The 24,558-nt window shown below is 55.8% G+C and overlaps 1 protein-coding gene across 2 annotated transcripts; it reads right to left on the bottom strand.

The window, feature by feature from the left end:
* Positions 1–101: 101 nt before the first annotated feature.
* SLC66A2 (solute carrier family 66 member 2) lies at positions 102–24,523 on the bottom strand. 2 transcript variants are annotated; one of them, XM_004604232.2, is made up of 6 exons: positions 24,418–24,523; positions 23,171–23,442; positions 18,810–18,943; positions 16,355–16,408; positions 3,845–4,061; positions 102–1,492 (listed from the first exon to the last, which is right to left on the bottom strand). In XM_004604232.2, the coding sequence occupies exons 2-6, from the start codon at positions 23,371–23,373 to the stop codon at positions 1,285–1,287; spliced, it is 816 nt and encodes a 271-aa protein (XP_004604289.1). In that variant the 5' UTR covers positions 23,374–23,442; positions 24,418–24,523; the 3' UTR covers positions 102–1,284. The 2 variants fall into 2 exon arrangements, with proteins under 2 accessions (XP_004604289.1, XP_004604290.1); XM_004604233.2 differs by lacking the exon at positions 16,355–16,408.
* Between the last annotated feature and the right edge of the window lie 35 nt (positions 24,524–24,558).

Consider the following 24,558-nt stretch of genomic DNA (forward strand, 5'->3'; position numbering starts at 1 on the left):
GTGTCTGGCAGGACATCCCGGGGACCCAGCTGAGTCCGTGCGGGGACAGGGAGTTGGGGGTGTTGCCGTGACCCCAGCCCAGGCCCCTCATAAGAACACACTGGATCCTGAAGCAGTTTATTGATCAGAAGCTGCCACATGAGCGGGCGTGATGCCGCCACACCGGCTACCACTGCCGCTCTGTGACAGTTTGGTTTGGAACATGGGTGCCACCGATGGCACCGTCCATTCCACAGACACTTCAAAGCAGCTTCCAGGCCAGAGCACCAAGCACAGCCCTCGTCCGGACATCAGGAGGTTCAAGGAAATGCAGAGAGGAAAAGGCTCGGGGTCTTCCCTGACAGCAGCCCCAGGTGGTGCTGCCCTACCCCGTGCCCGCAGAAGGCAGAATGCCAGAGCGTCTGCAACACAGCCGCGGGCACAGCCGGGTGCTCGTGTTAGCGGAGAGGTAGCTCCCATGGTTGCAGGGTCACACAGTCCCTCACAGCCAGTGTGGGGGCCCTGTTTGGGGGCTGGGCGAGACCCCTGCACCCACCATGCAGGTAGCTCCAAGCCTGTAACTCCAAGGGCCAGTGTGGGTGCTCCAGCAGCACCCGCCTGGCCTGTTCACCATCTCCTGGAAGATGGGCCACTCAGCATCCCTGCATGAGGACACCAGCTAGGGAGCCTGTGGGGGGTGCCTGCACCCCCAAACCTGGGTCTGCCACACCCCTCCCTGGGGGGCAGCGGAAGAGTGGGTGTAGCCTGCTGTGAGCCACAGGTACAGCCTGCACCTCTGATACCAGCTGTGCTTCACTGCCTCCTCATCACCGTGGCCACATGCTCTCCCCAGGTGTCCCCTCTAGGGGCCCTCTCGGACCTCTGAGCCCCCAAGCTTCTCCAGAAACTGTCCCTGAACTGCACCATCAGACCCACCAGAACACTTCCTGGCACTAAGATGAGGTGATGGCTGGGCCAGCCAGTATCTCTTGAGACCTGTGTCTGCAGTGTCCACCCCTCCTCCAGGCCATGTAAGCAGGTTCTGCTCTGGCCAGGCTCGGAGGCTGTGATGGAGGCTTTACTGGCACCTCGGGATCAAGAGCAGCCCAGCCCTGAGGTGCAAGCCCTTCAGCCTGGTCCGGGGGACGCACACAGGCCTGGCCAGGTCCTCGCTGCCTCCTGGGCACCCAGGCTTGTGGAGACCCCGACAGCCAGGACACCAGGGGCTGGTGGTGCCCACCGGCCCCACACCAAAGGTTGGTGGCCCGGCCGAGCCGTGGTCATCCGTGCTGGCACTGGCCAGCCCTAGAGGGCCTTGGCACTGGTGGGGTGCACGGCATGGAGGGCCGGCTTCGGGGGGTGGCGGGCGAAAGCGTAAACCTGCCCCAGGATGGCCAAGTCCACCAGCACCTGCAGCAGGCCACACACGGAGAACTGCAGGGGGGCACCCTTCAGCAGGAAGTAGGCCGTCTTGAAGGTGTCGCCGCTCGTCCACATGGCCACCATCTTGATGCTGCGGGACACAGGCCAGGTCAGGGTGAAAGGTCAGGGGTGAGGTGGGTAGCACATGGGCCCCGAGCTGCCCTGCCCACCCTGCTGTGAGGACCCTGAGTTCACAGGGTGAGGCCCTTCAGCCACAGGAGTCTCAGCCCTGGAGGCAGATCCAGCCTGCCTGTGTCCCCGTGAGCCTGGACACCCTGAAGCCCTGTCCCCCAGCCCACTGCGGCCCACTGTACCCCAGGGGTACATTCGGGATTCCTGGCCAACTCGGGGAGGCAGTATGAGTGGGTGCAAACCCTTTCCCAAGGACTTGGACAGTCTCCATGGTCACGAGCCTGGCTGGCCAGAGTGGCATCAGGGTCACCGGATGCCTGTGTCCAATGCCTGGGCCCCCCCTCCAGGGTGAGTTGGCCAAGTGCCTCATTGGGGGCTACAGTGCCGCTAGCATGAAGCAGAGACGTGGCTGCAGCTGAGCTGGGCACCCCAGACACGGCAGACTCAGACTTCAGTGGCCCTCCTGGGGACGGGGACAGAGGACTAGCAGCTGTGCCCAGGCCATGTGACGGCCAGCAGCCACTGTGCTGTGTCTACCCTGTGTGTGCAGGTCTCTGGAACCCACATACATCCACGTGCCCCGGGCTCTCCCTCGGCACCCCCACTGTGAACCCCGATCCTCCCAAGGGCACCCATGGCTCCTCCCTGCACAGCCATCCACTCTCGCCACCGCACGCCTGCAGCTCACAGCTCCGCTGATCTCGCCCTGCAGGGTCTGGCTAGCCAGGCCCCTGGAGAGGAGCCATCAGGGTGGGGGAGAGGGTAAGTGCCCAGCCCAAATTGTCCTCTGGCTGCCTCTTCACACCTCCACCCGTCCTTGAACCCTCCCCTCCAGCACCCCCAGTTACCCCTTCTTGTGCCTGTCCCCTCGCTCCATGATGTGGCTTGAGGTCAGGCATCCCAAAGCAGCCCACCGGGCCACTCTGCTGTCTAACGCAGGTGGGCGAGCTGACCGCTTGAGGCCCTCTGCCATGTGCATCTAGAGCCCCAGGATGGGTGGTTATGTAAGGCTAACCTTGAGTGGGGGTGCTTGGGTAGGGCTTTCCCACACAGCAGCAGGACTTAGGAGCACCAGAGCCAACAGTACAATGGCGGAGAATGCTGGGCCAAAGGAGAGTGTCAGCAGCGGGAGAGATGACACCTTTGCCTTCAGCTTGGGATCCTTGTCCCAGGACGGAGGCCAGGAAGGTCAGAGCCCTGGACAGGGAAGGGGCTGGAGCCATGCTGTGTGCAGGGCAGGAGTGTGCTGAGGAAGCCAGGAGGAAGTTCCCACACAAGGGCCCACGCATGGCTGCATGGGAGCCTGGATGCCCATGTACTAGCAAGGACTGTCCCCACGTCATGGCAGAATGGGAGGCAGCCCCCCACCAGAGGAAGCGAGCAAGCAGAGAGGAACAAACCAATGTCACGGAGGCCTAAAGGATACCATGGACCCCAGAGGTGACAGGCCGAGGGCAGTACTAGGGAGCGCTTGGCCCAATGCCTTGAGGGCCTGTCTCATACAGGCCTTCCATTACTGAGCAGACAGACAGCACACTCGCTAGGCCCATGACACAGGCCACCACCATGTGAACACATCTCACACACCATCACCAAGAGAGCATCTAGGACATGCCTCCACCATGTGAACACATCTCTGACACAGCCATCACCAAGAGTGCATCTCGAATATGCCTCCACCATGTGAACACATCTATGACACACCATCACCAAGCGTGCATCTAGGACATGCCTCCACCATGTGAACATATCTCTGACATGCCATCACCAAGAGTGCATCTAGGACATGCCTCCACCATGTGAACACATCTATGACACGCCATCATCAAGAGTGCATCTAGGACACATGCTACCACCATGTGAATACATCTATGACACGCCACCAAGAGTGCATCTAGGACATGTCTCCACCACCATGTGACTACCTCATAACATGCCACCACCAAGAGTGCGCCTCTGACACACGCCACTGCTGCCACTGGAAGTGCACATGGCACCCTTGCCAGGAGTACATCTATGACACGCCTCTGCACACTCTGCTCTGTTGGCAGAGCCACTCCTCTCCCCCTCTCCGTGCTTGGCACCTTCCTCCCACTTAACGCTCTGGTTCCTACGGCCCTGCAGGAGCAGCCCTCAGAACCTGCCAGCAGCTCTCCTCTCAACAGGGCTCAGCCTCCCTGTCTATTGCACACTAATACCTGCTCAGGCATCAAGACACAGAGGGCCAGACATGCCAGCCCACTCTCTCTAACTGGCAGCAAGGGCACACTGGTGCTGATGGGCGTGGCAAGTGTGGGGTGTGCCCGCCTACCTCATGCCCTCCGTGGACCGGTGGCGGTGGTTACGGTAGAGCTGCGGCACGCCCAGCATGGCCTCAGTCAGCACGGCCAGGAAGCCCAGCGTCTCCACAAACAGGACCGAGTCAATGGACAGGTACGTGACATAGCCCGCCACACCTGTGAAGGCCAAGACGCACTGCACGTAGTCCCCAAAACTGCTCCAGTGCCAGAAGTGGTGAGGGTCGAAGTCTGGGTGAGAGAGAACGAGAGAGAGATGAGTGAGGTGTGCAGGGCAGTGTTGAGACATTGAGCTGGTGAGTCAGTGTGAGGAGAACTGAGTGAGTGAGGGGTCACTGTGAGACCTGAGTGAGGAATCAGTGTGAGGAGACATGAGCTGTGAGGAATTAGTGTGAGATGTCAGCTGGTGAATCCGTGTGAGGAGATGTGAGCCGGACTGAGATGGATGTGAGTTATATGGCTGCATTGCTTTTGACAAGGCACTCCTATGGAAGCCCTGAAGTTAACTCTAGATTAAAAAAAAAAAAAGGCTAAAAATCCTTAAGTTCCTCCTAAACCAGACCAATTGTCAGAGCCTCTGGATCTCTTTCCTGAATTAGCCTCCCTGTTCCTACCTCCACCACCTGAAATATTTAATCATTTATTTCTTCCTTAGTCACAGCCCTCCCTACTACCACTGTTTTAGTGATGAAACAAGCAAGCACGGGCATTTTATAAACGACCCTGGCCTTCTAAGAGCCCAATACGGTAGATAATCATCAGTACATATTTAGCTGACAGAATGTTACCATTCGCTTAATAAATGTGCCCTGAGAGAAGAAAATCCCATATGCTCCCAAATTAGCCTATGTGAGATTTGTGACAGAGAACATGGGTTGTGGAAGGTCATGGGAACAAGGCTCCAGCAGGCAAGGAGAGAGTAACAGGGCCAAGCGTGCAGGAATCCCGAGAAGGTAACTGTGTGCCTGCATCCAACTCCGTCTGTGCCCAACCAGTGTTTGAATCATGGTGTCCCACCAGGAGGAAGGTTCACAAGGGCCCAGTGCAGGGGCAAGGAATGTGATGTTGCCCACTGGGCGGGCGTGTCAAAGCTGTGCGCTGTCCTCCAGCTCCTACATTCTCTGTGAGAGACTGCTGGCGACTGTGGCAGGAGGGCGAGAAGCAGGACAGTCTGTGGGGCAGGGCAGGCGGGGCCCAGACACTTGTGCTTCAGGAAGTCGCTTCCCCAGAAGGGAATCGCCCGTGTGTGCTGGGGCTGACATGGGCACCTCAGAGGCCACCAGAGCAAACAGCAACGGGAAGAACATGTGACCAGAGGAAGCTGCTGCTGCCGCTCAGGACTGGAGGGGCCCACTTTCGGGTGGAGGCCAGTCTGCAGAAGCCTTTTTATTTTAGGGTCTTAGGAGTGAGTCCTTTGGCAAATGAGGAACAATTAAAGATTTCTAATGAGAGGGCGTGGAGAGAAAGTACAGTGGGTAAGGTCCTTGCCTTGCACATGGCTGACCCAGGTACCAATCCCGGCTACCCCGCATGGTCCCCCAAACCTGCCAGGAACAATTCCTAAGTGTAGAGCCAGGAGTAAGCCCTGAGCATCACCTGGTGTGGCCCCAAAACAAACCCACCACAGTAATGAATTCAAACCAGGTCAAAGACTCAAGTGGAAGTGCTAAAAGTGTAAAACTCTTAGAAGAAAATTTAGGGAAAAACTTAATCACATTGGTTCTTGGCAATGATTCTTAGGCAACAAAATAAAAAACAGATGAGCCTGTCTCAACAAAACTTTAAGTTTGTATTTCTAGTGAAAAGTTTTTTGACACAAGTCTTGGTCATGAATGATTTTTTTGTATATGACACCAAAAACACAAACAACAAAAGCATAAATAAGTAAGTGGGACTGACCCAAACTGAAATGCTCTGGGAAGCAGAGGAAACCATCAATAAGATGAAAAGGAACTTAAAGAGGGAGACTGTATCTGCAGACTCCTTTCAAGGGACTTAATAACCAAAATATATGAGCATACTGGGTCAAAACAGAAAAATGACTAATTTTTAAAGATTCAGACTTAAACTGATATTTTCCAAAGAAAACACAGATGGTCAACAGGCACATGGAGGAGCTCAGTAATCACCTATCATCCGGAAAACAAAATCAAAACTACGTGAGATCCATCACACCAATCAGGAGAGAGTAATGCACATCAGCAATGACATAAGAATCTGGAACATTCAATGCTAATGGTGGGGGCAGGAAATGGGTAGCCACTGTGGAAACACAGTGGTTTCCAGAACTGGGCCTAGAACTGTCCTATAATCCAACAACTGCACGTCCGAGATCTGACAGGCCGAGAAGAGACATACCTGCACGTCATGCTCACAGTAGCTGAAACAGAACCACCAGCTGTCCTGAACGGAGAAGCAAACCTCCGTGTGCCACAGAATGGAGTACAGCATGGAGACTGCAGTGGCCCTGAGTGGGATGAGGTGATGAAGGGGAAGGGAAGGTTCCTGGGGGTGTCCTGACATTCAAGGGAGGCCCAGGGTGCCGAATGCTGAGGGGGGCTTTTGCTCAGGACCTCCAAGTCCTCTCAGCTGGACTTTGGAAGCCAAGATTGCAGGTTCATTACTGAGACAAAGATCTGTTCTGAGAGGACTGCGTTCTCCCCGCCCGTCAATCTGTGACGTCAGTGGCATGGTGAGTGCCATGCCTTGTGGAAGAATCATGGGCATGTTCATGTTCTGACCACACAACTCATTCACACAAAGGGCCAGGAAATGCTCACATTGACAGTGAAAAATAACCTGGTATGGGCCAGAGAGAGCACACAGAGCGGCATACTTGCAGAGCCTGGCCTGCAGATGACCGAGTTTAGTCCCCAGCACTACCACGAGCAGTCCCCAAGCACTGGGGCACATCCCAAAACAGGAACACCCTGGGCAACTTTGTAAATCATGATGTCTTTAAAAACAAACAAAAATCTAAGAAAATATAGTCGCACAGGCACTTTTGAACCCAATCTCTTCCTTTTTCCTTCCTATGAACCTAATTTCTTTTTTCCTTCCTTGATTTTTTTTTTTAATTGAATCACCAATTGCTTTTTTTTTTTCTCTCTCTCTCTGTCTCTGTCTCTCTGTGTATGTGTGCATGCGCTAGGCAGAGCTCCTGCAATTCAAACAGAAACATCACTAGTGTGTAGAAATTCTGAAATCACACCATACAATATTAGGAATGGCTCTGACACTGGGACTTGGGCAATGCTTTTTTTTGATTCATTTTTTGTTGTGTTTTTTTTTTAATTTATTTATTTTTAATTAGAGAATCACCGTGAGGGTACAGTTACAGATTTATACACTTTTGTGCTTATACTTCCCTCATACAAAGTTTGGGAACCCATCCCTTCACCAGTGCCCATTCTCCACCACCCGTAAACCCAGTGTCCCTCCCACCCTCCCCAATCCCATCTCCCCCCCACCCCACCCTGCCACTGTGGCAAGGCATTCCCTTCTGTTTTCTCTCTCTAATTAGCTGTTGTGGTTTGCAATAAAGGTGTTGAGTGGCCGCTGTGCTCAGTCTCTAGCCCTCATTCAGCCCGCAACTCCCTTCCCCCACATGGCCTTCGACTACAATGTAGTTGGTGATCGCTTCTCTGAGTTGACCTTTCCCCGGAACGTGATGGGGCAAAGAAATGAACAGAAACTTTACCAAGGAAGAAATACGAATGGCCAAAAGGCACATGAAAAAGTGCTCTACATCACTAATCATCAGAGAGATGCAGATCAAAACAACCATGAGATACCACCTCACACCACAGAGACTAGCACACATCCAAAAGAACAAAAGCAACCGCTGTTGGAGAGGATGTGGGGAGAAAGGGACCCTTCTTCACTGCTGGTGGGAATGCCGACTGGTTCAGCCCTTCTGGAAAACAATTTGGACGACTCTCAAAAAATTAGATATTGAATTCCCATTTGACCCAGCAATACCACTGCTGGGAATATATCCCAGAGAGGCAAAAAAGTACAATCGAAACAACATCTGCACATGTATGTTCATCGCAGCACTGTTTACAATAGCCAGAATCTGGAAAAAACCCGAATGCCCCAGAACGGATGACTGGTTGAGGAAACTTTGGTACATCTATACAATGGAATACTATGCAGCTGTTAGAAAAAAGGAGGTCAAGAATTTTGTAGTTAAGTGGATGGGCATGAAAAGTTTCATGCTGAGTGAAATGAGTCAGAAAGAGAGAGACAGACATAGAAAGATTGCACTCATCTATGGTATATAGAATAACAGAGTGGGAGACTAACACCCAAGAACTGTAGAAATAAGTACCAGGAGGTTGACTCCATGGCTTCGAGGCTGGCCTCACCAATTGCTTTTGATGCAAGAACGGAGCCCATATCTAAGTGCCTGGGCCCGCTTCCAGGCCCATAGCACGCCCCCTGGTGGCCAGCTGGGGCCGCACAGCACACAGACTGCCCAACCCAGTACACCCTTGGAACAGGAATTCACCTCGATGACCTGCCCTGGCTTTGAGCTTCTCTCCAGTGATTCGTTTTAGTTATCCATTTTTTTTTTTTTTGCTTTTTGGGTCACACCTGGCAATGCACAGGGGTTAATCCTGGCTCTGCACTCAGGAATTACCCCTGGCGGTGCTCAGGGGACCATATGGGATGCTGGGAATTGAACCCGGGTTGGCCGCGTGCAAGGCAAACGCCCTACCCGCTGTGCTATCGCGCCAGCCCCTAGTTATCCATTTTTAAAGTGAAGTGAGGTAGTTTTCATTGAACAAAACGCTTAAAAAGATGCGAGGAGATAGAAGATAGGCTTCTCCAGAGTGGAAATAAGCAAGCAAAGAAACAGACAAGCAGAAGAGACTGTTTAAAGGAGGACACGGCTCAGAAGCACAACCCAGGCGACTCGGTCAAAGACGGATGCAACGCTGTCCCTGCCATCCCCGCCCTCAGTCAGCAGAGCAGCTCCGACTGCTCTGGTCTGCGGTTGGAGGTAGTATCGGCCTCCAGCTCAGCACAGCCCGGGGCAGTGAGGACGAGGCCATGCAGGGCAGGGTGCCTCTCCTCCAACTGGACACCTGTATTCTGGTTTCCATGATGCCAAACCAACGTCTGCCTTCTCGGCCTACACTGAGGCACCAGGAGAGCACCAGGCGTGCGGGGGTGAAGGAGGCGCCTTGGGGACACAGAGATATAAGATGGACGGTGAGAGGACCCCATGTTCTGAATGAAGGTGTTTCCTCAAATGACAGTGCTAACAACAGGACTGTCACCGCTGCACGGAAGTCAGTGCTGGTCCAGCACAAAGTGACACTAGACCACGCCTGCTCAGGGGCATGTCAGCAAGGTGCAGGGACTCACGATGAGCACCAGACACACAACAGGGCAATGTAGCTGAGGGCAGGGAAATGAGGCCGATGTAAGGGCTGCACTGACCAGGCTGGGGGAAATTATGTGCCAGCCTTCGACCCACACCACAGTGGCCCCAGGTGTACCGCAGCTCCTCCCAGCAATGCCCAGCGTGGCTCTGACTCTGCAGAAAAACGGGCCAGGCTAACCCTACCCAATGCCAGATGGAGTGCGAATGTGAATGTCCAACAGGGCACACTTAAGAGAAAAGCCTGGTGCCAGGGACAGACTTGGAATTGAGTCATAGTCAAGGGGTTAAATATTCAAGGAGACATCAGAATCCTAAACATGTACCTGATAAAAGAGTTTTGACTTAGGGAAAATGGACAGAGCTGCAAGGAAAGACAGGTAAACCCAAAAACATCAGATTTCAGTGTTTTTGTTCTAGAACTTATGGAACAAGAGACTCTGCTGCTGAGTTATTTCAGGCAGATCTGGCCATCATGGGGCCCAGCACTCCACCCACCCACATCCAGAGAGACACCTGCAGTGGAGCATCTCAGCTCCAAAGCTCCTGAAGGGTGAGGCTTCAAGTGGGGCCACACAACACCTCCAAACCTCACAGTGCCTAAGAGTAGAAGCACAGGAAATTGGAAAAATGAGTAGAAGTCCAGTAAGCTCAATGCGTGAAATCCCACAGAAGGCCCAACTGACACTTAACAGCTCGGTAAATCCTGAAGCCACGACTTCAGCAACACCATTACAAGATATATGTTGTGACAGGCAATATAAGGTAACTTAATTTGTGTGCTAAGGGAAGAGGTGGGGGGTTGGTGGAAACAGGGACAGTGGTGGCAGGAAGGGCATGTTGGGGGTGGGACTGATGCTGGAATACTGAATACCTGAAACAGCTATATTGTGAAAAACTTTGTAAATCACAGTGTTTAAACAAAGTCTCATTCAAGGCTCTAAAAAAAAAAAAAACAACCAAAGAACTGATGGAACAAACAATAAGGAAACAAGACAATGGATGTGGACCCAACACCCTAGCCTGGTACAGAACCGTCTCCATCAGCTCAAGTACTGTGGCCGCACGTGTGCAGCCCTTTCCCTTGGCACAACCCTGATACTAACTATGCCACACATATTAAAATGACTCCTGCTTCAAAGGGAAGTTAGTGGGAGTGAGAGAAAATAAAATGTGTCACGTCAGATTGCTGTGAAGGAAGTGCTCAGCTCAAACTGACCAGGGATGCCAGTGCAAGAGCACCTGAAACAGATGAAAGAACCAGAGAAAACACAGGGAAAAATCAGGAGAATTGAAATAGAAACCCAGATCAATGAACCCAAAGGCTGCTGCATTGAAAAGATCAATAAACATCCTCTTCTAACCAGAACAATCAGTCCAAAGAGCTGATGAATGGCTTCCCTGCAGAGTCCCTTAAATACCTAAGGAAGAAGCAGTCACAACTGTACACAAACTCTTAACTGAGAAGTCGACTCCCCATTTATTCCAGGAGACAGACCTGCTGCTCTGCTGTCCGGACCACCCACAGCCTTTGAAGGGCCACAACACCAGGACCAAGCACAGGAACTAGGCATTGTCTTTGTATTTGCAGGCTGTGGCACTCACCACATCCCATTCACAAACTAAAAAGAAAGGAGCCTGTCAATAGATATGGAAAAGAGCATTTGACAAAATTTAACACCCAAATATGCATTCCTGATCAAAATGCACAACTGTGGGACAAAAAGGAAGTTTCAGGGCCAGAGACTTGCTCAAAGGCGGGGGCACATGTTCTGCGCCCTCAAGGGTCTGAGTCCGACCTGCAGCAGTGCCCGGAGAGGCCCTGGCGGCCCTAAGCACCGTGCTGCTGACACAGAACTTACTGACAGCCATTACCCAGAGCTGCTGTCACAGGGACAGACACGAAAGTGGTTCCCTGCAGCCCGGAACAGGTCAGCGGAGGCGGCTCCCAGCACTCCGCCCCAGGCATCTGATCACCAGACAGAAACGAGAGGCAGCCGGTGGGAAGGGAAGAAGTGAGATGGTCCACCTGCAGATGCTGCGGATAAGGAACCAAAGGAAGTCTCTCAAAGGCATTCAGACTAATCAGCTCAAGGCAGCAGGCTATGTATCACGGCTACATCTAGAGATCAGAACACAAAATACTTACACACTAGCAGTGAGCAACCAGAAACAGATTTAGAAATGACCCCCACATGATCCCGCCAGACAGGAAGTACTGGGGACAGCCTAGTGTTAAAACCCGCAATGCCTCTGCAGGAAATTGTGGGGGCACAAAGAGCATGGGGGGCTCTGAGTGGGCACCTGCACACACTAGGGGGTATGTGGCTCTGCTCCCACTCCCACAGCACTGAGCATGGAGCAAAGCCAACGGGGGTCAGGGGAGGGACTCTACCGCACAATTGGGATGTGATGTGCTGCCACTCACTGTGGGAGTGTCCAGCAGGGAGATGCCTGATGTCTAGAAGCCATGTCCACCATGCAGTCAGCAGACAGGCTATGGAAAGGCCCTCAGCCTGGTCCACAGAGGTGGCCCAGGCTTCCCAAGGACAGCAGACTCAGTTGTGGCTGCCTAGAGACGCCACCTGTCTCCCAACTCTCAGGCAAGAGAGTGCCAGTTAGAGCCCAGCATGCTTCCAAGTAGATACACCGAGAGGTGCAGACACTCAAGGAGGGGACGGTGCAGGACACGCCACACACATATCCCTGGTGATCCTGTCATCAGTTCTCAGACCCAGTGTCCATGGCAGCTCATATGGGAAGCAAAGAGGACAAACATGCCTCTCGTGTGGTGAGGCAGCAGTGCAAACACCACACACCCCAGACTGACCGTCCCGGAGAGGGACACCCGCCATAGTAGTGACTATGCTCTTGCCATGCCTGCCACATATCTCGAATACACCTGTGATGTCCACTCTTCACTGCAGGGGCGACAGCCAGGAAGGTAGGCACCCCAGCCCCCACTGAGCAGGAGACAGGGATCTTCTCGGGTATAGACTTGGCAGAAATGCCTCATCTCCTGACAATCCTGTCTGCTCTCCTTTCCTTCCCTACGCCTCAGTCTCCCCCACAGAGCCCGCTGCAGTTCGGGCCAGTCCTGGCTAGGCCCCATGCATATGCAGCTCAAGGACCGCCTCATAGTGTGGACGGAGCTTTGCATGGCAGCTACCTGCATCTCAGGTCCTTAAGGATCAGGGACCAGACCAGATCCTGTTGTCCCCCTGGCAGCCCACACTCACCACGCAGACTGTCAGACCGCAGCACCACCGCCACATTTTACCTATAATCTCCAGTTTCAACAGAATTTTTGGAGCGTCCCAGGTGTCATCTTGGCACACCAACAGCCCTGGCCCAGAGACATCCAATTAAATCCCTAAATGGATTTTCTGCCATAAAGAGATGTCTCTGGAACCCAACCATTTACAATCTAGAAATTCACATTTATAATCACAGCCGTGCAAGCTCTCGTGATATTCAAAATGAGCAATGGAAAATAAATTATCTAGCGTTTGCCCCTGGCAGGTAGGCTTGAATGGTGGTGGGAAATTTCGAGCAAAACATAATGCCCCAAATTAGAGAGTATTGGGGAAATTGCCTGCCATAGAGACAGGGTGAGGACTGGGATGTGGGTGGTGGAAAATGTGCACTGGTGGATGGATGGGTGTTTCACCATTGTATGGCTGAATCTCAAACGTGAAAGCTTTGTAACTCTATCTCATGGTGATACAATTCAAAAAACAGTAATGTGAAGTTCATGCCCTTCAATCAGTTTAATCAATGGCTGAACAAATAGCAGTACTCCTACATTATTATAAAAAAGAAAAGAAAAGGAAAGAAAAAAATTTTTGGAGCGTCAAAGTAGCCAGATAGAGAACTGAAAGAGGGAAATGGAAACAGATGACCTCTAAGAGCACAGCCACTGGACTGGGCAAGAAACCTGCAATCCTGCTCAGAGTCCAGAGCACGCAGGACACGAGAGCCAGGGGACAGCAGCTGTCCACAGAAGTCACAGACTGCAGGAGAGAGGATGGGCACAGGGCATGGCCTGCGGAGCAGCGAGGCGAGGAACAGGCCCTTGACTGGACCAGCAGAACCACGATTTTCAACTCCACATAGGGACTGCTCTGAGCGCTGGGAGGATAACCTGGTCCGCTGCAGAATCACAGAGAAACCAAGTCCCGAAGCCCAGTTTACAGAAAACCAGTGAAGACTGAGCTTGGACCCATGACAAAACAGCTGCAAATACTCTTCACTTCCAAGCACTTGTGGGACCTCGTGGACGGTGAGACGAGGAAAGGAAAGTGACTTTGTCTCATTTGCCATGAGAAAACACAATCTGGTAAGTCACTGTGTTTTATACTAAAAATATAATAAGGTGTCTCATTTAAAAAAAATGTGAAAGACACAGAGAGAAAGTCTACCAATGCAAAGTTCAACGATTAAAGTGAAAAAAAAAATTCACTATTGGCATTCAACAAAAGATTTTGTTGATTCCCTGAGTAGAGTCAGGACTAAGTCCTGAGCACTTAAATAAACAAATAAATAGGCACACAAGTAGCACTGTTGTCCCATTGTTCATCGATTTGCTCGAGCGGGCACCAGTAACATCTCCATGGTGAGACTTGTTACAAGTATTTGGCATATTGAATAAGCCACAGGGAGCTTGCCAGGCTCTGCCGTGTGGGCGGGATACTCTCGGTAGCTTGCCGGGCTCTTGCCGGAGGAAGAATCGAACCTGGGTCGGCCGTGTGCAAGGCAAACACCCTACCCGCTGTGCTATCACTCCAAAGATAAAATTAACAATTTTCATACTTCCCGCAAAGAACATTTCTGGGCCTCTCTGATTCTAGCAAACGTAAAAAGCATCAATAAACTTGCAAAAAAGTAACTACGCCGGGAAGCTCTAACACAGTGGGAGAGGGTCCAACAGGCCGAGATGAGCATGGGCTTTGCACGCAGGAGATGTGGGTTAAATCCCTGGCCCCACATGGCCCCTGGGAGCAGCCCCTGAGCACCATCAGGTGTGGTCCACAAACCAAATGCAGAAATCGACCAAGAGCTAATACAGCAGAGAGAGCACAGAGGTCAGCCCTGGCTTCCAGGAGGTGGGCGAGAGTGCAGCGGGGAAAGGCCGGCCTCGCACATACACGGCCAACTCATGCTCGACTCCGGCACCCCACAGAGGCCCCCGGGCCTCACCAGGAGTGATCCCTGAGCACAGAGCCGAGAGTAAGCCCTGAGCACTGCTTGATATGACCCGCAAAACAAAACAAAAACTGGCTAAAAGACTAAAAAGTAGTTACTCTAACCACAAAAAAGAAACTAGGAAAATGTGGCAGAGAAGCAAATCATCTCTACAAAGGCGAAGGCAAGCGTGTCACCAAGGCTAAGTGCACTGGCCGTGTGCTGTGCACTTCACACATGTACAGATTAGAAGCTTTATTTTCATAAAAATGCTGACAGTAGCAAAAAGGACAGGGCTGAGGGCACAGCCCAGCAGGCCCCCCAAGAACCGCCGGGTGCGGGGGAACCCCTCTGTATCACATGTCCTTGGACCAACAATAAACCACAGCCCTGTCAGCTGAGAGCTTCTGAGAAGTCTGGGAGGCCCCCAGTTTCCTCTACTGGCTGGGCCAGGCCAGTCTTTGAGACAGGTCAGACTCCAGGAGCTCGTGCTTTGCGTACAAAAACCCAGCCCAGGGATTGGAGAGACTGCACGGTGGGTACGGTGCTTGCCTTATACACTGCTGGCCTAGGTCCAATTCCTGGCATCCCATATGGTCCCCAAGCACTGTCAGGGGTGATTTCTGGGTGCAGAGCCAGAAGTAACCCCTGAGCATCGTCAAGCGTGGCCCCAAAACAAAACCAAAATAAAACAAAAACCCAAACCCAAACAAACAAGAACTGGGCCAGGGAGACAGCTAATGGGCAGGAGAGCGCCTGGGCGCTCCAGTTCCACGTGGTTCCCGGCACCCCAAGGTGGCCCTGCGGCCACACACTAGGGCCTCAACCGAGTGCCCATGTGTCACCTCCAGGAGACCAAAAGCAACAGAGAACTACACTAATTCTTAAGAACAGAGAAGAGGCTCCACCTCCCCTTCCCAGCTGACTCAGGACAGCACTCCTGATACAAAGCCCACTGGCAGGCAGAGTCCAGCAGCTCACAGGGTCAGAGTCAGGGCCAGGTGGATCGCTTCAAGAATAAACAAGGGGGTTCCGAATGTCAGCTGCACTGGAAGCGACACCCTATAGTCACAGGACAAAGGGTGAACTCACATCCCCAAGAGACAGGAAAGGTTCAGATGGACTTCTTTTCTCTTCCTTTGGTTTTGGGGCCACTCTGGTGCTGTGCAGGGGTTGCTCTTGGGGGACCACATAGTGCTGGGGATCAAACCCAGGCTTCCTGCATGCCATCAGTCCATGAAGCTGTAGCTCTGGCCCTTCGGCATTCTTTCATGATGAAACACCCCAACAGTCACAACAGGAACTAGGTACTTGTTCAGAGTCTAAGAAGCACCGATGTGAACCCTCGCCACCTCCTGCTTTCTCATCAATTAGCAAGTTTCTGTTCCTAAAATCAGGAATGAGACAAGCAAATCCACTGGTGCCACATCTAGCCAGGATAACAGGAAGAAAGAAACAGCACGAGATTGGAAAGGAGGCAAGACCACATCTCCCACAGAGTCCGTAGACAGAAAACCCTGAAGTGTCCACTACAAAACTACTAGAACCAAAAGATGACTCCAGCAAAGGGTACAAGTTTAACATGCTACTTTCATAAAGTAGCAATGAACAAAACAATTCCATTTGCTAAAGCATCAGAAAGAGGAAAATACTTTGGGGTAAATATCACAAAATAATTCTAAAATTTCAATACTCTGGTCATTTCTTTCTTCCTTTCCCTCTCTTCTTGCCCCCTCCCGCCCCCTTTCCCTCCCTCCATTTCTCTTTCTCTGTGGCATGCACACACATGCACATGCACACGCATGCATGGGCGGTTTCTGGGACATCATGCTGCGCGCAGGCTGTGGTGGTTAGTGGCTGGGGTGCGGCAGTGCAGGGTAAGGAAGCGCCAGGCAGGGGGGATGGAGAGGAGGGTCAGGGTAGGAGGCGCATGCATCCAGGTACATACCCAGGTAGGAGCGCCGGGGGGGGACTTTGATATCTTCATCCTTATTGTCTGCAGCTACATTCAGAGAGAGAAAGCAGACAGAAGGAAGAGGAGAAAGGACAAAGCAGATGGTTGGACACGACAGCAACTCTGTCTCCAACTCTTTTTGCGTTTGTTTTCTGAAAAATAACTCTGGAGCAGGAAGATCCCAAGAGGTTGGTTTCTAAGAATTCAGAAATCCACTTTCTGAACAAGTTTTCTACAAACAACTTTCCAGTACTAGTGCTTGGGGTTCGGGGTAGGGGGAATATTGTGGCCAAAACAAGTGGCCAGAGGCCCAGGGTGTGGCTCAGGCAGGGAGTGCCTGTGGGCACGAGGTGTGGCCTCCCCATCACTGCTGCCACGGGCGACCCAGGACACATGCCCACTGTGAAGGGGACGGGAATGGACACCCGGTCTCACAGGGGAACCCAGGGCCCACGCTCCGGGGGCCTCTGGAGAGAGGGCGGCACGAGCCGAGAGACATGACACAGCAGAGGAGGCAGAGCAGGACTTGAGGCTGGTGCTCCCTGAGAACTGGGCACGGTGTGAGGAAGCAGCAAGAGCAGACAGCAGCCTGCTGTGGACAGACCCTGCGGACCCTGGGAGTGGCTGAGGCACCCAGCACCTGCGCACGCCCGCTGACCTCCGCAGTCCTCCTGGCTCTCACTCCACCCCATTCAGCTGCCAGCGCAGCCCCTAGGAGAATCAAGGTCCCAGGCGGCAGTGCAGGGAGCTCAGCCCCACTCTGGGGCTGTCAGGGCCCAGCACACCGATGCTCCCGTTTCCCTCTTGGGCCAGCGACAAGCCAACCAGAGCAGCCTGCAAGTATGCACTCAGGCCAGGGTGCAGAAAGCAGCGGGCTCAGGGCCGGGCACCCTCCCTGGCTCAGCATCAGGCCCCAGGGCTTCTTGGCCAGAGAGCACAGTGGCCACTCTGGGTTCAGAAAAGCATCTGTGTCGGTGGCAGGGAGTGTGGTGCTAGAGCTGATGGTCACACGTGTCCACAGATGTCCCGAGAGTCCCCCGGGCTCCAGTCCAGCCACAAGCCTCAGAACCTCTGCCCTTTCAAGCCACTGAGTTGTGGAGGGCCCGGACGAGCAGCCACACACACTGTAACCAAAGACACAACGGGCTACAGCAGGAGACTGGTGACCGGAGACCCACAGCCAGGCCAGTCGAGCAAGGCCATGGGTGACAGAGTTAGACACAGAAGTCCCAGGGATCTGACTTCCTCAGACTGTGGAAGCAGGAAAAGGTGCGTCAGAGTGACCAGTGGAGCCTCAGAGCCACCAAGGGGTGAGGCTGAGGCAGGCGTGCTGTCCTACCCGTCACATGTGAAATCCACATTCTGACCCGCCCCCTAAGCGTGGCTTCACTGCAGTAGCCCCATGTCACTGAGCAGGGCTGCTCCCCCAAAAAGCCTAAAATAAACCCACAGACTGATTGGTATTTGATTTACGACCAAGGGTCTCTCTTCTATGAATGGTGCTGAGAAAACTGGATAGTCACCTGTAAGAGAATGAGCTAGACTTCTCTCTCACCCCATACACAAAAAAGAAATTCAAATTAATTCAAGACTAAGATGTAAGACCTGAGAGCATAAACTACAAAGAAGAATAATCGTAAGGGAAACATCCCATATTAGTGTTAGAGGTGTCTTTGGTCCCAAGGTCATGCATGTGACCCTGTACTCTTCAGGGTCATAGAGGACCCAGTGCTGCCCCAAGGTCATGCGTGTAACCCAGTATCGCGCCAAGGTCGTATGAGTGACCCTGTAGCCCCCCAAGGTGACTGCTGAGTCTGCACAAGACCTGGCATTCTCTCTGGTATGTCGCATGGCAGCCGTCCCACTACTGCAAACAAGGTCACGGGCCTGGTGTCCTCTGTGGAAACACGGAGCACTGACCCCGGGCTGCCCACACTGCAGCTGAGAGCAAAGGTCAAGGGACGGAGGGGAGGGGAAGCAGGAGGCACAGCTCAGGAGCAGACGGTCATCTCCAAGGTCCAGGCTGCCCTACAGGGCCACTGGCCAACCTCCAGGCTGGCCAGAGTACAGGTGGCTTCCCTGAATGCAGGAGTCATGGGGAGGCAGTGGGAAGGAAACAGCGCCCAGCAATAAAGATGGGCCGAGCCAGGAACTGGGGACTGTGTGTCCAGCAGTGCAGCCCTCAGACTGCAAGGAACACCGGTCACCTCGGCAACCACAGAACATCAGCCCAGAGGGCGCCCAAAGTTCTATTTCCTGAGCTGCCGAAACGTCAGCTGGGCGGGTGGGTGAGCGTGAGCTGCTCCGTGGAGCACCCACCCGCTCGGGGCAGCTCCCCGGGACACTCATGGTGGCTCTGCAGGGGAAAGGGGGGGTCTGAGGGCCACGGTCCGACACCCGACAAGACGCCCCAGCCAAGGCCTCTAGCCGGGCTTGGTGCAGCACCCACCTGAGAAGAAGCGGCGCCGGGCGCTCAGCTCGGTGGCCACGCGGACCTCGGTGCAGAGCTTCAGCATGAAGAGCATGGTGAGGATCATCACCACACTCTGGCACAGCAGCGGGGCCTCGAAGCGCCGGCCGAACCTGCGGGGCACACACGGTCAGCCCGGCTCAAGGCCGACCTCCCCAGACCCACCCAGCTCCGCTCGGCACCTGCCTCCCGGGGGCAGGAATGACAGGCCACAGTCTGACTGCGACAGGGCCACGCCCGAGTGACACCCCAGAGTGACAGCCCACACCCCGAGTGTGACAGGCCATACCCCGAGTGTGACAGCCCACACCCCGAGTGTGACAGGCCATACCCCGAGTGTGACAGGCCATACCCCGAGTGTGACAGCCCACACCCCGAGTGTGACAGGCCACACCCCGAGTGTGACAGCCCACACCCCGAGTGTGACAGCCCACACCCTGAGTGTGACAGGCCACACCCCGAGTGTGACAGCCCACACCCTGAGTGTCACAGGCCATACCCTGAGTGTGACAGCCCACACCCTGAGTGTGACAGCCCACACCCCGTGTGACAGGTCACACCCTGAGTGTGACAGCCCACACCCTGAGTGTGACAGGCCACACCCCGAGTGTGACAGCCCACACCCTGAGTGTGACAGCCCACACCCCGAGTGTGACAGCCCACACCCTGAGTGTGACAGCCCACACCCCGTGTGACAGGCCACACCCTGAGTGTGACAGCCCACACCCCCAGTGTGACAGCCCACACCCTGAGTGTCACAGGCCATACTCCGAGTGTGACAGCCCATACCCCGAGTGTGACAGCCCACAGCCTGAGTGTGACAGCCCACACCCCGAGTGTGACAGCCCACAGCCTGAGTGTGACAGCCCATACCCTGAGTGTGACAGCCCACAGCCTGAGTGTGACAGCCCACACCCTGAGTGTGACAGCCCATACCCTGAGTGTGACAGCCCACAGCCTGAGTGTGACAGCCCACAGCCTGAGTGTGACAGCCCACACCCCAGAGTGACAGCCCACACCCTGAGTGTGACAGCCCACACCCCCAGTGTGACAGCCCACACTCCGAGTGTGACAGCCCACACCCCCAGTGTGACAGCCCACAGCCTGAGTGTGACAGCCCACACTCCGAGTGTGACAGCCCACACCCCCAGTGTGACAGCCCACACCCGAGTGTGAAAGGCTATACCCTGGGTGTGACAGCCCACACCCGAGTGTGACAGGCTATACCCTGGGTGTGACAGCCCACACCCTGGGTGTGACAGCCCACACCCCCAGTGTGACAGCCCACAGCCTGAGTGTGGGTCCATTCCCCCAGTGTGACATGGGTCCACACACCTAGTGTCATGGTCTCCTCTAATACAGTGTCCCCACGTTCAGTCTCTGACACAATGGCCGTGTCGTCTACACCCCCAACCCCAGGCCTGATCCAGTGTCACGTCTCTCCAGCTGACACCCAACACCGCCCCTCGCCCAACACCAGTGCTGCTGCGAAGGAGCCTGGGCAGTGCCCAGTGACAGCCAGGGGCTCTGGTCCGCGGCCCTGCAGCACCATGGCCGCCCACGGGCCCTCCCAACCCCACACCCCCGAGGTCAGGCCGCGCGCCCAGCAGAGGGTCTGCTGAACGCTGGTTTTGCAAAAGGATTTTAAGGGGTAAGTATCAGAGCTGAGAAGACTGTTCACATGTAGGAGACCCCGATTCCAGACTCAGCACCCACGCCCGGCCCAGCATGGCCAGCTGGACCCTGATAGCCCCAGTTACACTGGGGTCCCACTGAGAACTCTGGCTAGGGGGCTGGAGAGAGTGCAGGGGCTAACGCGCTTGCTGGTGCCCTGCTGATCCTGGTTTGAACCCCTGGGAACAAATACGGTCCCCAGCGCACTGCCAGGGGAACGCCTACGCCAGAGCTGGAACGGGCCCCCTGGAACTAAGCGGGTCTAGAGAAAGCCCACTGGGCTGACGTGCAGCTTTCCGCGTAGGAGGCCTGGGCTCAGCCCAGCAACATCAGGAGCGGCCCTGGAAGCACCTCCTGGTACGGGCCAAAAACAAACAAAATTCCTTTAAATTTTAAAGTAAACCCTGGGGTATGCTGATTCAGGGCTGTGGAGGTGTCCACCCAGGAGGTGCCAGGCAGACCGTCCCCGCCTCGCTGCTACAGGCCCCCGGCCCTGTGGCACCCACTGGCTGGTCTCTGCCCCATCCCCACAGGGCATGGGCGGGTCAAACCCCACAAAGCTGCTGCTGAGCCTCTGCCAGCATTAGGCACAGGAAAGCCTCAGGTATGGGTCCCAGGGCAGGGAGGAGGCATCCAGGGCTGGGCACACACCCGAGGCAGGGCCCATCCCCCATGCCCATGGCCCCCAAGCACCACCAGAGGTGGCCCACGAGCAAACAAACATGATTATTAAACATACAGCCACCGCAAGATGCCTGGTAGGGCAGCAGGTCACAAGGGCCCCAGAGGGAGTAAAGGAGTCCGGACCCCCTCCCACCACCATCACGGCTGGGGGAGAGGCACCTGTGGTGCCAGCCCAGAGGCTGGAGGAGCCTGTTCAGGACACAGCACTCGTCTGCCCCTTCCGTTCCCAGCCTCGGCTACAAAGGCAGCCCCAGGGGAGCCGCACTGAGCCTCCGTCCTGACTCAGCCCAGCTCAGGATGCTGACTCTGGGCCAGACGCACGGAGGCACAGAACCAACCAGCAGCAGGACACACTGGAGGCCGCCCCAAGTCGCACCAGGAAAGCCTCCTCTTGCGTGGACGTGAGCCAGGGGCAGAGTCGGTCACGCACAGGAGACTCGAGCTGGGCAGCGGCAAGAGCCACTATCTCAGTGCTGCAGTCCAGATGCTTCCCGGAGATTCGGCTCTGCTGCTCGCACACGCCTGGTGGGGTGGAGTCCGCCCCCCCAGAATGCCACGTAAGTGCTGCCCTGGCCTGCCCCGTGTGCCTGCCCAGCTCCCGCTCAGGCGTCTCAGCAAAGGGAAGGAAGTGCCATGCCACACAGGCCGTGATGGCCCTCAGCCAAGGGGCAAACAGGAATTTTAAACTTTGTTTTTTCAATGTGTGATTAGAACGTCACTGCCCCACCCCTGAGGCACCTGTACGAGCTGGGAGTGGGGGGCATGGGCAGGGAAGCCACACTGGTGCAAGCCTGGTGCTGAAACACTATGCCTGAAACACAATCGTGCAAAGTTTGTAATTTCATGGTGACTGAATTTTTTGAAAAGTAAAAGACAGGGGCCTGAGCGGTGGCACAGCAGGGAGGGTGTTTGCCTTGCACGAGGCCGACCGGGATCCAATCAGGGTTCGATCCCCGGCATCCCATAGGGTCCCCCAAGCACCGCCAGGAGTAACTCCTGAGTGCAGAGCCAGCAGTAAACCCTGTGCATCACCGGTGTGACCCAAAAAGCAAAAACAACAACAACAAAAAAGTAAAAGAGGGGGCTGGAGCAATAGCACAGCGGGTAGGGCTTTTGCCTTGCACGCGGCCGACCTGGGTTCGATTCCCAGCATCCCATATGGTCCCCTGAGCACTGCCAGGAGTAACTCCTGAGTGCAAAGCCAGGAGGTAACCCTTGTGCATTGCCAGGTGTGAACCCAAAAAGCAAAAAAAAAAAAAAAAAAAAGTAAAAGAGAAAAAAATGTGTGGTGTACCCTGGGAGGTGAAGGCCAGGGGTTGGAGGGAAGGGTGGCCGTGGGCGGCCCAGACCAGGGAGCAGCGGCATCCGGAATTCAGGAGACTCGACCCCCGCCCCCACGGTGACAGAGATGAACCAGCCCCTTGGAACTTGACAGCACTCAAAACCTACTTTGCCCAAGTCATTTCCCAGCTGCTTCCAGAAGAGTTAGGGCCCATCAAGGGGCAGGAGAGTGACCTTGCATGATGGAAACCCAGGCTTGGGCTCAAGATCACATGCTCAGTGCCCTGAGCACTATCAGGAGTGGCCCCCAAGCACCACAGGGGATGGCCAATCCACCGGTGTTCAATAAATAAATACCAACTCCAAAACAGCCCAGTCACAAGGCAGCAGTGCAGTGCCAGGGGAGAGGCAGGGCTCCAGGCGCCCAGGGGAGGTCAGGCTGGTTTCCGGGAAAATCCGCCCCACTCCCGGTTGCTTCTGGTCTAGCGACGACTAAAATTAACTTCAAATGTCCTTAAGCAGAACAAATAATAGAGGAAGCTGAGCTGGGTGGAGTAAGAGAGAAACTCAAGTATTTCTCAGAAAGCCGACTTCCTACTAAAGAAACAAACAAGCCAACAAAAACTCCCCCAGCCCCAAGGGCAGGTCGGTCCTGGGGTGGGTCCTGGGGTGGGTCCAGGTCGCCCCCGCCCCCCACTCACCAGAAGAGGATGCGCAGGATGTTGGCCACCAGCAGCATGAGGCACACGTAGGTGGAGAAGCCCTCTGCGTTCTGCGTCCTGCGGATGTCCCGGTACTGCGGGATGTAGGGCACCACCCCGCCGAAGACCATGGCCCCCGCGGCCGCCCAGGACAGCAGCCGGCGCAGCGGGCCCAGGAGCCAGTCCAGGCCCTGCGCGTCCATCCCGCGGCCGGCGGGCCGTGCGCGCGCTCACCCGCTCCGGGGCGCCGGGGCAGCGCTCCCGCATGAGGCCTGGGGAGGGGACCGATTAGGGCGGGCGGGGACAGGCCAGGGCGGGTGGGGGGCAGGTCAGGACGTGTCGGGGGCAGGCCAGGGCGGGCGGGGACAGGCCAGGGCGGGTGGGGGGCAGGTCAGGACAGGTCGGGGGCAGGCCAGGGCGGGCGGGGACAGGCCAGGGCGGGTGGGGGGCAGGTCAGGACGGGCTGGGACAGGTTGGGGCGCGGTGCGAGGACTAGCCGGGGAGCAGCGTGGGACAGGTCGGAGAGGAGGGGGCCTGTCGGGGCGCGGCGGGGGGGGGTGCAGGTCAGGGCGCGGTGGGGGGCAGGTCAGGACGGGCGGGGGACAAGTCAGGGCGGGCGGCAAGCCGGGACGCAGCGTGGGGACAGACCAGAGTGGAGGGGACCTGTCGGGGGGCGGTGGGGGGCAGGTCAGGACGGGCGGGGGGGCAAGCCGGGACGCAGCGTGGGGACAGGCCAGAGTGGAGGGGACCTGTCGGGGCGCGGTGGGAGGCAGATCAGGACGGGCGGGGACAGGTTGGGGCGCGGTGCGAGGACAAGCCGGGGAGCAGCGTGGGGACAGGTCGGAGAGGAGGGGGCCTGTCGGGGCGCGGAGGGGACAGGCCGGGGCGCGGCGGGGGACAGGTCGGAGCAGAGGGGACAGGTCAGGACGCCGTGGAGGGGACAGGCCGGAACGGAGGGGACAGGCCGGAACGGAGGGGACAGGTCAGGACGCCGTGGAGGGGACCGGCCGGAACGGAGGGGACAGGTCAGGGCGCGGCGGGGACAGGTCGGAGCAGAGGGGACAGGAGGGCGGGCGCAGGGGCATGTGGGCGCCCGAAGCCCAGCCACCACGGACTCGGCGCGCGGCAGGGGACACGGCGGGGGCCGAGGGGGGCAGGGCAGGGGCGGGGGCAGGAGGGACGCACGGCCCGAGTCAGGCCCCCCGGCTGGGCAGGGGCAAGGGACCCGGGACACGCGCAGCGCTTACCCGCCGCCGCCGCACGATCGGTCCGTCGGTCCGTCGGTCCGTCGGTCCGTCCGGGCGCGCCCGCCCCGCCCCGCCCCGCGGGACGTCACAAAGCTCCGAGCCCTCCTGGCCACGGCCCGCTCTCCCGGGTCCTAGTGCGCG

The sequence above is a fragment of the Sorex araneus genome, chromosome 2, assembly GCF_027595985.1.
Source record: "Sorex araneus isolate mSorAra2 chromosome 2, mSorAra2.pri, whole genome shotgun sequence".
Taxonomy (NCBI): domain Eukaryota; kingdom Metazoa; phylum Chordata; class Mammalia; order Eulipotyphla; family Soricidae; genus Sorex; species Sorex araneus.

Bases quoted from the DNA above. Each gene is read 5' to 3' on its own strand.
- SLC66A2 (XM_004604232.2), bottom strand. From the start codon at position 23,373: ATGGACGCGCAGGGCCTGGACTGGCTCCTGGGCCCGCTGCGCCGGCTG. The intron at 4,062-16,354 runs GTATGTACCTGG...TCTCTCACCCAG, and splicing joins CCCCCGGCGCTCCTACCTGG to ACTTCGACCCTCACCACTTC. The intron at 1,493-3,844 runs GTAGGCGGGCAC...TGTGTCCCGCAG, and splicing joins CGGTCCACGGAGGGCATGAG to CATCAAGATGGTGGCCATGT.